General features: G+C 52.6%; 2 protein-coding genes across 9 annotated transcripts in view; one reads left to right on the plus strand and one right to left on the minus strand.

Moving 5' to 3' along the window:
* KYAT1 (kynurenine aminotransferase 1) overlaps nt 1-2,819 on the minus strand; it is a 37,469-nt gene extending 34,650 nt beyond the window's left edge. For 2 of the 5 annotated variants that reach the window (XM_012772169.3, XM_012772168.3), the window contains exon 1: nt 2,066-2,259. Coding sequence is in view for 1 of the 5 variants with exons in the window: in XM_012772170.3 (XP_012627624.1) it covers nt 2,066-2,071 (6 nt within the window). In the remaining 4 variants the exon portion in view is untranslated. Of the gene's footprint in view, nt 1-2,065; nt 2,260-2,728 lie in introns of those variants that run through there. The other 3 variants (XM_076009108.1, XM_012772170.3, XM_076009109.1) reach the window with 3 other exon arrangements.
* Nucleotides 2,296-13,218, plus strand: part of LRRC8A (leucine rich repeat containing 8 VRAC subunit A) — a 32,795-nt gene continuing 21,872 nt past the window's right edge. For 3 of the 4 annotated variants that reach the window (XR_001155854.3, XM_012772165.2, XM_012772164.2), the window contains exons 1-2: nt 2,296-2,420; nt 5,571-5,676. The gene's annotated coding sequence lies outside the window, so the exon portion shown is untranslated. The remainder of the gene's footprint in view (nt 2,421-5,570; nt 5,677-13,218) is intronic. The other variant, XM_076009106.1, reaches the window with a different exon arrangement.

The following is a 13,218-nucleotide window of genomic DNA, read 5'->3' on the forward strand; positions in this document are numbered from 1 at the left end:
CTTCTAGACATCCTTTTAATCAGCCACAGATTAAAACTCATTTCCTTGGAGAAGCCCTTTCTGACTCCACTCAGGCCAACCTACGTAGCCCCTGCTTTGTGGTCCCAAGGCCCTGGGCTTCTGCCTCCAAGGCACTCAACTCCCAGGACAGGAACTATGAGCTTGTCCTTTCCCCACTAGATCCTCAGCAACTGGCAGCTCAGCACGCATAGGTCCCCAAAGCATTAGTGCTGATGAGCCCAGGAATCTGAGGGAGACCGAGGAGCCCAACCTCTCCCAGGAAGTAGGAGAGTAAGGACTTGTGGTAATCTTCTTTGGGTAACTTTCTTAACCTCTATGTGCCTCACTTACTCATCTGTAAAATGGGGCTAATCTGCACATAAAGTATTAGAGTATGAGTGGGAGTGCTCAGTGTCCACTATTGTGGTTGTGGTTGTTTGCTTTACAGATGGGGACATGGAGGCCCATGGAGGACATGCCAGATCCATAGTCTCAAAGTTGGAAAGAGGGGAGCGAGCCTTGGACTCTGTCCTGGGCTCTGACCTTCAATGTTTGCTTCTTTTCACTCTACACCTAGGGTTGTCTCTTCCATTTGTTCCACTTGTTCAGTCAACAAACAATTACTGGGTGCCTGTTGTTTGCCAGTCCCCAAGCTGGGTGTTGTATAACTGAAAACAAAAAAAAAGCTTCTCACTAGAGAGTAGGATAGATGGTGGGCATTAGTGTAAAATCCTCCAGAGCTCAAATTCCAGCTTCTCTACTTTCTGGCTATGATATTGCCATGTTTCCTCACCTCTCTGAGGCTTTCTCTTTTATTAAAAAGGAAAAATAAGATCTCCTAGTGGGAGACCTGAAATTAGGCATTGGCTCAACACATGACAAATGGGAGCTATTACTATCTTCATCATTTTGTTTTTATTTATTTCTTTAGAGACAGGGCCTGGCACTGTCATCCAGGCTGGAGTGCAGTGTGATTGTAGCTCACTGCAGCCTCCAACTGCTCGGCTCAAGGGATCCTCCTGCCTCAACCTCCCCAGTAGCTGGGACTACAGGTGCACTCTGCTACACCTGGCTAATTTTTATTTATTTATTTTTTTAAGGCAAGCATGAAAATTAGGTTTATTGAAGCGAGAAAGATAGGATTATAGAGCAAGAGCAACATATAGGTTTACAGAGCATAATACATACTCCACAGATGACCAGACCCATTGTCACAGCACGAAAAGAGCAAAAGGGAGGGCATAAAACGGCTAATTTTTAAATTTTTGTTTTAGTAGAGCCAGGGTCCTTCCATGTTGCCCAGGCTGGTGTCAAGTGATCCTCCCACCTCGGCCTCCCATAAGTGCTGGGATTACAGGTGTGAGCCACCGTGCCTGGCCTTATTTTTAATAACCAACCTGTGCACATGGTAGCAAATTATTCCCCCTTGTCCCGGTACCCAGGATCCCAGTTCTCCTGTTCGAGGCAACCACAGTTAACTTGTGTGTCTTATCGCTCAGCTGGGGCGCACACCCTCACCTGTCCCTGTACACAAACGGAAGCACCCACCAACGCTGTTTTTTCTGTTCCTTCCTTTTTTCACCTAAGGTACCTAGGAAGTCGTCCCATATTAGTGCATATTGAACACGTATCGTTTTAACGTCTGCACATTATTCCATTTACGAATTATTTTTTAACTTGGCTGCCGTTACTATGAACAGCCTGGGAACTGCAAGGACCCAGGAGGAAACATGGAGTTGTAGAGCTTGGAGTCCAGGGACTGGGTTCCGACCCAAGCTCTGCCCAGAATTGGCTGTTACTTCGGGCTTCATTTTCTCCCTCGTAGGCTGCCGGGAGGAGGGCAGGGGTGCAGAGAGGACCAGCCCCAGCGTCCCAGCACGGACCAGGGAGTAGTGCGCGCAACTTAAGCCCACAGGCAGCTCAGTCACTCGGCGCAGCTACTCCGTTACACGTACAGCACTAAACGCATTGAGCACGGCGGCACAACCAAGCTCAGAACCGTTAGCAGGCCCTCCCAGCCTTGGCACACGACCTCGGGGCAGCACGCTCGGCACCAACTACTCACCTCCATTTCAGCAGCTTTCCCCTCGTCCCCAAGTACTTTCTGAAGGTTGCAGCCTTCCCTGTCCCTTTAAGTGGGCTGACCCCGAGGTCTTCTACTTCCGCCACGAAGCAGCATGGCGAGGGCGCGGGGGAGAGAGCGGGGTGAAGGCAAGGAGAGAGCTCCCCACATAAAGATGGCGACCCCCTGGCCACGGCGTTCGCGCCCGGCGGTGACGTCACTTCCGGGGCGGAGGAGGCTGAGTGGTGCAGTGAGGGACAAACAAAAGGAGGCGCCGGAGGAGCGCTGCGGCCGGCAGCGGGACGGAGTGGCCAGGGGCTGGGGCTGCCTGCTGGGCGGCCGGGCGCGGCGAGCCCAGGTGAGTGGGTGGGGTGGGGAAAGGGATGGTGTTGTCACCTTTCCAAACCCACTCACACACACCCCCAGTCATCTGCCGGGCCCCAGGCGCTCCGGCCGGCTGGGGCTCTGCTCGCCAGGGCCGACCCCTCGGGGGCCTTCCGTGGCCGCTCTGTTTGGCCTACCTCCGGGCTCCCCCATGCCTCGGTCTCTGGGGCCCCACCCTGTCCCCGGCGCCGCGGCGCGCGAGCCCCCTCCCAGGCACCCCCGAGTTTCCGCCTTGGCTTCCCCATGTCCCCTTGTCATTCCCTGGGTCCCCCGGATCCTTACCCGTCTGCACACACACTCCCATTCCCAGAGGTTCCACTTCTGGGCTCACTCCTTGCTAGTTCTTTTTCGTTTTCAAAAAGATTCTCCCAGCTGTCTTTTCCCGGGCCCCTTCTCTTCCTTCGGACCCCTCTCTGCCCTTATCTGGCGGGGACAGTGCCCTGACTTGGGGGCAGGATCCCTGGCTAGGTTCTTGGGGCCTGTCTGGGCTGGGGTTTCTGGGAACACCCTACCGGAGTGTGAAACCCCAGCCCCTGCCCCTGTTCTGTGCATCCAGATGGGCCTGAGAGCCAGATCTAGTGTGGTCCGGGCCTGGTCCAGCTGTAGGTGAGCCGGAGGTCAGCAAAGTTGGTTCTCTGGCTGATGGAACATAGCTTGGGGTTCTTGGGGGTCATGATATTGGCTGCTCTTGGTGACTGCTTTTTCCCCTTGGTCTGATCTGGAGTGAACCAAGATGGGCCGGTTCTTGGCTGATGCAATTGTTGCCTTTTTTGGGAAGGAGTGATGAGTTGGGGGTTGTCTGGCAGCCTCCTCCTGATGGGGACTTGGCTGGAAGGGTGAGGTGGCTCCTGCGTGAGCCACACTTCCACTAATTTCTCTTCCCCTGCCCTACCTCAGGAAGCCTTTTAAGGATGAGGTGTGGAGGGAGAGCACTTGGTGAGAGAAAAGGAGTGTGGCCCTAATTGAGGAGGAGGGATTTGGGGGAGCCTAAAGTTCCCAAGGGCCTTTTCCACATTTTCTGTTAGGAGTATTGGTCACCCCTCCAAGCTGTATTCTGCCCTCTGGAGCAGAGGCACTGCCAGACAGACTGTAGGAAGGGGAGGAGATGGGCTGTTGGTGATACTTCCTGTGGAGGGGATGGGGGAGTGGGAGTTTGTTCAGGGGGACTGGACAGTGCTGGTGGCTCAGCCACACTGGTGTTGCTTCTGTAAAGGTCAAGTCATCTTCTGGCTCATGAGGGGAGGCAAGGACAGATGACTTGTGCCGGAGGGCTGGCTGCTGTAGAGATGCCGGGGATGAATGACTGGCCTCTGCTTCCTTGCCTTCCCAGTCTTAAAGATTCTTTGGGGTGTAGTCTAACACCCCGCTGCCTTCCAGGGACTGTGGGGTACAGAGCAGGGGCTCAATAAATGTTTATGATTATCCCCCAGAACTCGACCAGATGTGTGTGTTCTCCATCTCTTGCGCACACTGCTAGGAAGCAGTTTCCTTGCAAACTTTGAGTGACCTTTCTGGACAGTGGGGGCTCCTGAGGATTGCCCCAGTGGGTCAGAACGCAAGGAGATGGCTGGGCCTTGGGTTGCTGCCTGGCCCGGCCCAGACCTTGGCTGTAGGAGTTAGAGGGAAGGAATCAACTTGGTTCCTGATTTCCTCTCTGAGAGTAGAGGTGATTCCAGGTTTGGCCTAAGACCTCTTGGGGATTCAGGTGGGATGGATGCGGGGCCCTAGAGCCCAGCACACCATCTCTCCATCCCTTGATTCATTCATTCATTCAGCCATCCTTTAGTAAGAACCTGTCCTGGGCCGGGAATGGTACTAGGAAAACATGGTCCCTGGCTGGCTCAGAGCTGCAGTCTGGGAAGAGAGGCAGCCAGGAAAACACATAAGTTCTGATACACTGTGGCCAGTGTAATAATAGAAATACTACAGAGGCAGTCCAGAGGAAGGAGGAATTTATTTGCTCTGGGTGAATATGTAGGAGATAGTCAACATATGCTTCCTGGAAGAGGAGGGAGAAGAGTCAGTGACAGGGAGTCCAAAGGTCTAGTCCCACCTCTGCCATGGGCAAGTGACTAGACTGCCTAGCCTCAGTGGGTGCCCCATCCTCGCAGAGGAGGGCAGGGTGGAGTAGAGGTTGACCTGGATGGCCTCTGTGCCTTTACACCTCTAGGTACTTTACTGCCCAGTTGCCACCACCCCATGTGAAATTGCTGGGTTATTGACCTGTCTCCGTGAGAGGGGAGACCATCTTCTGCTACCCTTTTCCTGGCACAGTGCCTGGAACTGAGGTGGTCTAATAAATACTTAGTGGCACAAGTGATTGAAAGGCTCCACAATCCCTCCCAGGTCTGTTCATCTCCCTCTGTCTACCCTCCTTCCTGGCTAATTCCAGCTAATCCTTTGGCCTTCCCCAGTGGCTGTGCCACACTCCCAGCTCCTGGCTGGTTTGGGTGCTCCCTGCTGCCCTATTATAGCTGGTTACACTTCGCTCTCCACCTTGCCAATTTGTCTTGTTCAGCTTCGTGAACAGCTCTGAGCAGAGTGTCTGGTGCGTGGTAGATGCTTACCAGTGCTTATTGACTGGTAGAGATGCTGAGTGGGGTCTGTGTTTGGGCTGGAGTCTGAGCAGAGGCTGGGTCTTTGCCTGCCCAGCTCACCCCACTGAGGCTCATCTTTTGCTGCTTCCCACCTCCAGCTCTGGCTTTAGCCATGCTGAACCACTCAGCATTCTCTAGATGCCGTGTCCTCTCCCCTCCAGGCAAACATGTGCTCTGCCTTCTGGCTGGAATGCTCTTTTTCAACTCCTACTATTCTTCAGGAGCCAACACAGGCAACTCCTCCTCCTGGAAGCCTTCCTCGACCCCACAGTCTGGATCTAGTGCTCCTCTTGGACTCACCCCAGCAAAGCCCTGGGTTCTCCAGGGCTTTGGACAAATTGCCGATTTGTCATCTCCTCAGTTAACCAAGTTCTGTGAGGGAGGGTCTCTGTCTGAATCTCTCTTGTCACCGGGAGCCCAGGCCAGGGCCTGGCACCAAGCAGGCTCTCAGAAAATGTTGGCAGCACAGCAGGTAACTCTGATAGTCACACATTCGCCTGCTGACAGTAGCTCTCACTTCCTCGTAGGGAGGCAGCGTCCATGGAACGAAAGGAATGCCAGGACCCTGCCCAGGCAGACGTGGGCCGGCCTCAGCACCGACAGCCAACGCACAGATAGCGGAGCCGTCCTGGGGTAAGGACTGGGTCCCCCTCCTGCCAGGCCAGCTCCAGCTCTGGTCAGGTGCCTTTCCCAGCCCAGGGAGCAAAGGGCAGCATCTCTCTCTCCACAGTCCTTTGCCCTTTTCACTGTAGGTCCAGAGAGTCCAGGACAGAAGCAGCAGACAACAGAATCATTCTCTTCTCCCTTCTCCTGACTCAGTGGCCAGCTGAGTAATGTCTGATTGCTGTACTCTTTGAATGCCAGTGTTGTTTAATTGCAAACCTGTGTTTTTTCTCTCTCACTCCAGATCTTATCAGTCGGTATTGCTAATGCTGCCTAGTGACTACATTTCCCAAAGAGTGTTCTGTGGAACACCAGTTTCTTTGGCCACGGTGGTTAGATAATTCTGGGAAATAGCTACTTCTTGTTATTCTTGCTGCAGACTTTTCAGAGCCTTGAATGTATTGAGCTGAGCATGATGAGTCTCTGAGAAGGAGCTGGCATGTCATATTTCCCGACACTTACTTGATCATGTAGACATTTTTGGGGACTGGGGTTCCTCAGCCTACACTTTGGAAAATGGCTCCTGGAGTGTGCGCTGGTTAGGACCTGAACTCTGTAGTCAGGATTTAACTTTTGGCAGTCATATTCCTGCTGAGTGACTGTGGAGCAGTCATTATACCTCTCAGGGCCTCATGTCCTCATCTGAAGTCCTTTCTTCTCTGTCCTGGGGCCTCCCTGCCTCCATCCACCCCTCTCAGTTTTTTGTGAAGGAAGGCCTGAGCCTCCCCACCTAGATTTGAAAAGGAATAATAATATCATTATTATAATTATTTTTTGGTAATTACCAAATAGTTATGTGTTCGTTATATGTTTTTGTACTGTTTGGGTTTTTTTTTTCCAATACAGAGTCTCACTCTGTTGCCCCCGCTAGAGTGCAGTGGTGTCAGTCTAGCTCACAGCAACCTCAAACTCCTGGGCTCAAGCAATCCTCCTGCCTCAGCCTCCTGAGTAGCTGGGACTACAGGCATGTGCCACCATGCCTGGTTAATTTTTTCTATATATTTTTAGTTGGCCAATTAATTTCCTTCTTTTTTTTTTTTTTCTTCAGTAGAGATGGGCTCTTGCTCTTGCTCAGGCTGGTTTCGAACTCCTGACCTCGAGCAGTCCTCCTGCCTCGGCCTCCCAGAGTGTTAGGATTACAGGCGTGAGCCACTGTGCCCGGCCTGTTTGGGTTTTTAATGTAATATAGAAAAGGAAATCTCCCGTGATCCTCATCTGCAGAGTTGTGAATGGGGACAGGTATAATCTACCACATCTATTAGTACTGTTTGCATATTTTTATGAAAATCAGGCCATGTTTGAGTTACTGATTCACAGCTTACTTCTGTTTCAATTAAGGGTGTCCCCTGGACCTTTTCCCAGGCAGGAGGCAGATAGGTCTGCGTGTGGTTGGGGCAGAACTGCCCCGCTCTTGTCCTGCCACCACATGGCCCCCCTTCACCATACTGGGAGTCTTGACCTGTTTGGGCATTCACAGCAGCAGAGGGAGGTAGGAAATGCCTGGTGTGTGATTTTGTCAACTCTCCTGTTTATTGGGATAAGGTCACCCAACCGGGCCCTGCCCTGTAGGAGTTTCCTGTTGGTTTTGAGGAACTCTGTCCCCTGGAGAGAGGAGGCCTGACCCGAAGTCTCTCATGCTGGGCAGCCATGAGCAGGAAGCAGCAGGTCCTGCTTATCTGGGATCAGAATTCCTCCTCCCTTCCAGGGATAGCTTGGAGGGAACAGCGGGCCAGCTGCGCCCTCTAGGTTGTGGCTGCTGCTGTCTGCCTGAGGCAGGCCTGGATTGGGGGCTGGGGGACACACAGTTAAGTCAAGTTGAGTGTGAGTCATTGTGTTTGCCTGAGTCTGGCCCTTTGCAAACCTTCAGAAACAGGCAGGCCCTGACTCAGTTTACCCTTGCAATACCTGGAGCAAGCTTTGGTTTTGGTCCTTTTGGAATGCTCCTTTCAGATTTTAGCCCTGAGGGTGGGCAGGTGAGGAGAACAGGAGAACCCACCCTGTCACCTAGGTCAAAGATGCTCTTTTGGGAGCATAGATGACCTCATGATGGGCTTTGGCAAAAAAAATTTTAGGCCTGGCAGCCTTGCTTTGTGGAGCTGGGAGAGTGTTGTTTGTCAGGTTTGAGCTGGGAAAGAGATCTTTGCTGGAATTCCTGCTGTCTCACCTCACCTGGTGGTTTTCCCAGGCTCACTGTCCTGGCCCTCTCCCTCTTGCATGTTTCTTCCTCCCGTTCTTCCCCAAGAGTCTCTTCCTGCTCACACGAGACGATGCCTGGCAGGCAGGAGCCCTTGGAATAGGCCACTGCTTAGGTGATGCGCAGCTTCTCCAACCTCTTCCTGGCAGCGGTGCCTTCACAGCCCGGGTCATCCTCAGCACCGTGTCTGAGTGTCAGGTGGTCTGCTGGTCACTGCCTGTGTGTGCTCGTCTTACCCTTGCCACCGCCTTGCGTGTGAGGTCACTTCACCGTTTCACAGACAAGGAGACCGAGGCCCAGAGGGATGAGGTCTCTTGCCCAAAGTTGTACAACTTACAGGTGGCAAAGCCAGGAGTTGAACCCAGGCCTGTTTGGCTTTGCAGTCTGTGCTCATTCTACTCTGCCCTCCACTGCTGTTTTTTTCCTAGTTTCTCAGGCTTTGCATGGTGCTTCAAGGTCACGTGGGAGCTTGTTTAAAATACTCTGCCCGCTAGGCCCACCACCACAGACCCACGGAGTCTGTCCTGGAGGGCTGGGCCCAGGAGTCTGCAAGGTGAAGAAGCTCCTGTGGCAGTGGTGAGGCTAGTGGGCTGCGGACCACACTGAGAAACACTGGCCAGAGTCTACTCTTTCAGTCCTGGTGCTCCCCTCTGGGGAATGAGTCCATCCGCTGCCAGAACTGATGCCGGTGGGTAGAAGCAGGGCTGAGCTCTCCTCCAGGACTGGGGCTGGATGATTGTGTTTTAGTGGTTTTACTCTGTGTGTGTGTGTGTGTTGGGGAGGCGGGGACTAAACCTTCCTTCTTCAAGGACGTGTGGGGCCGAGTATAAAAGGACTTTTACTCCCAGCCACAAATGTTCCCAGCTGTCTTTCCTGATGCATTTCTACGGCATCTTGAGTCTTGCAGCAAGTTCTTCTACATCTAAATGTCTCTTGAGGGCTTAAAACCTCAAAATTAAATTGCCTGCTGCAATAAAGCCTCACGCCTAGAGCATCATTCCACTGGAGTAAAAGTGGCTGTAAAATTCCACGGCTTTCACATGCCACCTGGACACCCTAGAGGTGCAGCTGCCAAACCCGCGCCCTCTGACAGGCAGCATGACAAATGCACTGACCAGCAGCGGGGGCGGGCTGGGCGGGAATCCTGGCCCTGCGGGCACCTTGCATCTCCAGCTGGCTCCCTATGTCGGTGGCCCCGGGTGTCAGGCTCCCCCTCAGCCAGACCCCTCATTCCTCCCCCTGACCTGCCTGGGATCTTAGCCGAAGGTACCTCTGCAGCCTCTCTGGGTGCTTGTGGCCACATTTCATAACCCATCTGGGAGGACAGTGCCAATAATGTTCATGGCAGTTAGTACCTGTCTCCCAGATCCCTCTGCCCCAGGGGCCCAGACCTGGACTTTGGCTCCCTTCCAGAGTTTCCTGAAAGTGGGACATAGGAGATCAGAGACATCTGAGTGTGGCCTGCTGGGATTCCCTTTGGAGCCCTTGTTCCCATGCATCCCTCAGAAAAAGGTTCTTCTTCTGGGAAGCAGCTCCAAGGGCCTGGATGCACAGGCAGGCCCAGGAAACCTGTTTGCCTTTGAGGCAGGTTGGCACAGTGGAACGTCAGACTTGGGCTGGAACTTCCCGCCCTCTCCTAGTTGTGTGGCCATGGGCAGGTCAGTTAACTTCTCTGGGCCTCAGACTTCATACCCGTAAAGGGACTGATACAACCTACCATGATGGTAACAGCAGCTAACATTGCAGGGTCTTGCCACACGGCAGACGCTGGTCCAGAAGATTTGTATGGACTTCCTCACTCAATCCTCACTGCAACCCCATGAGCAATACATGCGTCAGCCCACTTTACTGATAGGAACGCAGAGCCCAGCAGGTGAAGGGACTTTCCCAGGGTCACACGCTGGTGAAGTAGAGATCCCCCTTCTGGCCTGCTTGGAGACTGGGAGCTGAGGCATGGCTGCGTCAGGGCTTAGTCTGTGTTCAGTAGCTGGGCACTCCAGCACCTGCCTGGCAGTGCAAAGGCAGGCCTGAGCCTGCGCCTCCAACTGGGCAGGCTACCTCTGTGTGCTTGGCTTACAGAGCTGGTGGGGGAAGCTCCAGGTGGGTCACCCTTGCCTGTCACCCTTCACTGAGAAAGGCAGGCCATGCCCTTGCCAGTTGGCATGAGGATGAACCTGTTGAGGAAGCCCAGCCCAAGTGAGAGCAGTTTGCAACTAACTCTTGTTCCCCTCCCCCTCCGGCCCTGCCTGTCTCCCCTCTTCCTTTCCCCAGGAAGTGAGGGCGTGCCCTTCTACACAGGGTGAGTCCCAAGCCAGGCAGCACCCCCAGCCCGCAGCCTCTGACTCACCCCAGCTGGGTGTGGAGCCTAGAGGGCAGCACACTGCTCTGGGGAGGGTGGGAGCTGTGTGTGCCAGATGAGGGGTGAGACCTCTTCTCCCCCTCCTGCCTCTGGGACCAGAGGAAGCACATGGCAGAGCAGATTCACAGGCCCAGAGGCCTCCTGGGACGGGACCTCTTGAGAATGGCCCTTCCCCCGTCCCTGGGAGAGTGTTGGTGGGACAGCCTTCCCATCCGTGGTACAGGAGGGGCGCCTGCCTCCCGCCTCCCCTCCTGCCTGGGAAATCTTCCCGTCTTAGCCCTGTTTGTGCTTTAACAAAAGGCTCTCTGTGCCCTGTTTACCCACAGCCCGCCTGCCTGCCGCCCAGGTGTGGGAGCCACGCCAGACCTCTGCAGACCCACGTGGGGTTTGGGGAAGGCCTGGGTGGTCTCCCTCTGGGACAGAGGGGACAGCATTGTCCTTTCTTTGACTCCCTTCCATGTTTGTAAGAAGCACCAAGAGGACATGGACCCTGTGGACTGGGGTTGCACCTAAGGACTGGTTCTGAGAGCAGGTGGCCAACTCTACCCTCGCTCCTTTCCTGGGGCCCCAAGCCTGGAAGGGTCTCCAGGAGTTTGAGGCTCTCTGAGGAGGTGCTGGGGGGTCTGGCCCCTGCCCAGAGACTTCTGTGCTTGAGGTCCAGCCCACACATCAGGGAGGGTGGGTCTGTGCTTTGCCAGGAGTGAGACCTCTCCTCCCCTCTGAACTCTGGGAGGGTCTTCTGCGATGGCAGGTGGGATTGTGGAACAACAGCCATATGCTGTGCCAGGTGTTGTATTGACACATAAGACCTTATCTTATTTTTAATTCTCACAATAACCCTTTCTACAACTATAACATTTCCATCTTGCAGTTGAGGAAACTGGGGCTCTGAGGCCTCAAGAAGGAATTTATGGGGTTGGCATTTGTGGAGTTGGCCACTCTGCTCCCATGAGGTGAGGAGGGTGGCCCTGTTGAGTGTGTGTGTTGTCAGGTATGGCAGGGAGCATGGGCTTCCCTGTTTCTAACAGCAGCCACTCCTCATAAATTCTTTTATAATCCTGAGAAACCACATGGTGAGGAAGGTCTTTTTTTTTTTTTTTTTTTTTTGAGACAGAGCCTCACTTTGTTGCCCAGGCTAGAGTGAGTGCCGTGGCGTCAGCCTAGCTCACAGCAAGCTCAAATTCCTGGGCTCAAGCAATCCTGCTGCCTCAGCCTCCCGAGTAGCTGGGACTACAGGCATGCGCCACTATGCCCGACTAATTTTTTCTATATATATTACTTGGCCAAATAATTTGTTTCTATTTATAGTAGAGACAGAGTCTCGCTCTTGCTCAGGCTAGTTTCGAACTCCTGACCTTGAGCAATCCGCCCACCTCGGCCTCCCAGAGTGCTAGGATTACAGGCGTGAGCCACCAAGCCCGGCCAGGAGGTCTTTTGATTTTTTTTCCAAGTATCTTCTCTACTGGTAAATATACCATCCTTAAATAATAAAAGAATGTACATTGTAGATAACTCTCTACAATCCTACCTACCCTTAGATTTAACTACATATAGTTCTATGTATACTTTTCCAAATTTTTCTCTGTATTCAGTAATAATTTTGCTACTGATACAATTTTTTAAATAAGAATGGGATCATATTTTTCCCTAATTTTTTTATTATGGTAAAATACACATAACATAAAGTTTACCATCTTAACCACTTTTAAGTACAACAGATCAGTGTATTAAGTATATTTATAGGCTGGGCGCGGTGGCTCACGCCTGTAATCCTAGCTCTCTGAGAGGCCGAGGCGGGTGGATTGTTCGAGGTCAGGAGTTCGAAACCAGCCTGAGCAAGAGTGAGACCCCGTCTCTACCATAAATAGAAAGAAGTTAATTGGCCAACTGATAAATATAGAAAAAATTAGCCGGGCATGGTGGCGCATGCCTGTAGTCCCAGCTACTTGGGAGGCTGAGGCAGGAGGATTACTTGAGCCCAGGAGTTTGAGGTTGCTGTGAGCTAGGCTGACGCCACGGTACTCACTGTAGCCTGGACAACAAAGTGAGACTGTCTCAAAAAAAAAAAAAAAGTATATTTATATTATTGTGCAACCATTGCCACCTGCCATCTCCAGAACTCTTTTCATCTTACAAAACTGAAACTCTCTGTCCCCATTAAACACTAACTCTCTATTTCCTCCTCAACTAACACCTGGTAACCACTCTTCTACCTTCTGTATCCACGAATTTGAACTTCTCTAGGTATCTCATATAAGTAAAATCATACAGTGATTTTCCTTTTATGGCTGCCTTCTTTCATGGATCTTACATTTTGTATACTGCTACTGCTCAGGACCTTATTTATATATTTCTTTTGTAAGAGACAGAGTCTCATTCACTGTTGCCCAGGTTGGACTGCAGTGGTTCAATCACAGCTCACTGCAGCCTTGAATTCCTAGGTTCAAGCAATCCTCCTGCCTCAGCCTCCTGAGTAGCTGGAACTATAGGCGCGCACCACCATGTCTGGCTAATTTTTTCTATTTTTAGTAGAGATGGGGTCTCACTGTTGCCCAGGCTGGTCTCGAACTCCTGACCTCAAGTGATCCTCCTTCAGCCTCCCAGAATGCTGGGATTACAGGTGTGAGCCACTGCACCCAGCCTGTTCCTGTTTTAAGTTGCAAAAGCAGAAGCTTAGGCTAAGTAATTTGCCCAGAGTCATAGCATTATTTCATGCCAGAGCTGGATTTCAACCCACATGTTCCCAACTCCAAAGCTCTTGCTCTTTGCGCTCACCCAGATCTGCCTGTCCCCAAGGAAGGATGGGGGCTCTCTAGGTTGCTCATTTGACTGCTGAGGGACAGAGATGTCCCAGCTCTGCCACAGGAACCTGGTCTCTCTTCTCCCACCTGCCTGAGCTGCCTTACAGGAAGGGCCTGCATCAAACCCTCTTCTGTGTCTCCCTGGGGACAGGGCAGGT

Source organism: Microcebus murinus, chromosome 12, assembly GCF_040939455.1.
Source record: "Microcebus murinus isolate Inina chromosome 12, M.murinus_Inina_mat1.0, whole genome shotgun sequence".
Taxonomy (NCBI): Eukaryota; Metazoa; Chordata; class Mammalia; order Primates; family Cheirogaleidae; genus Microcebus; species Microcebus murinus.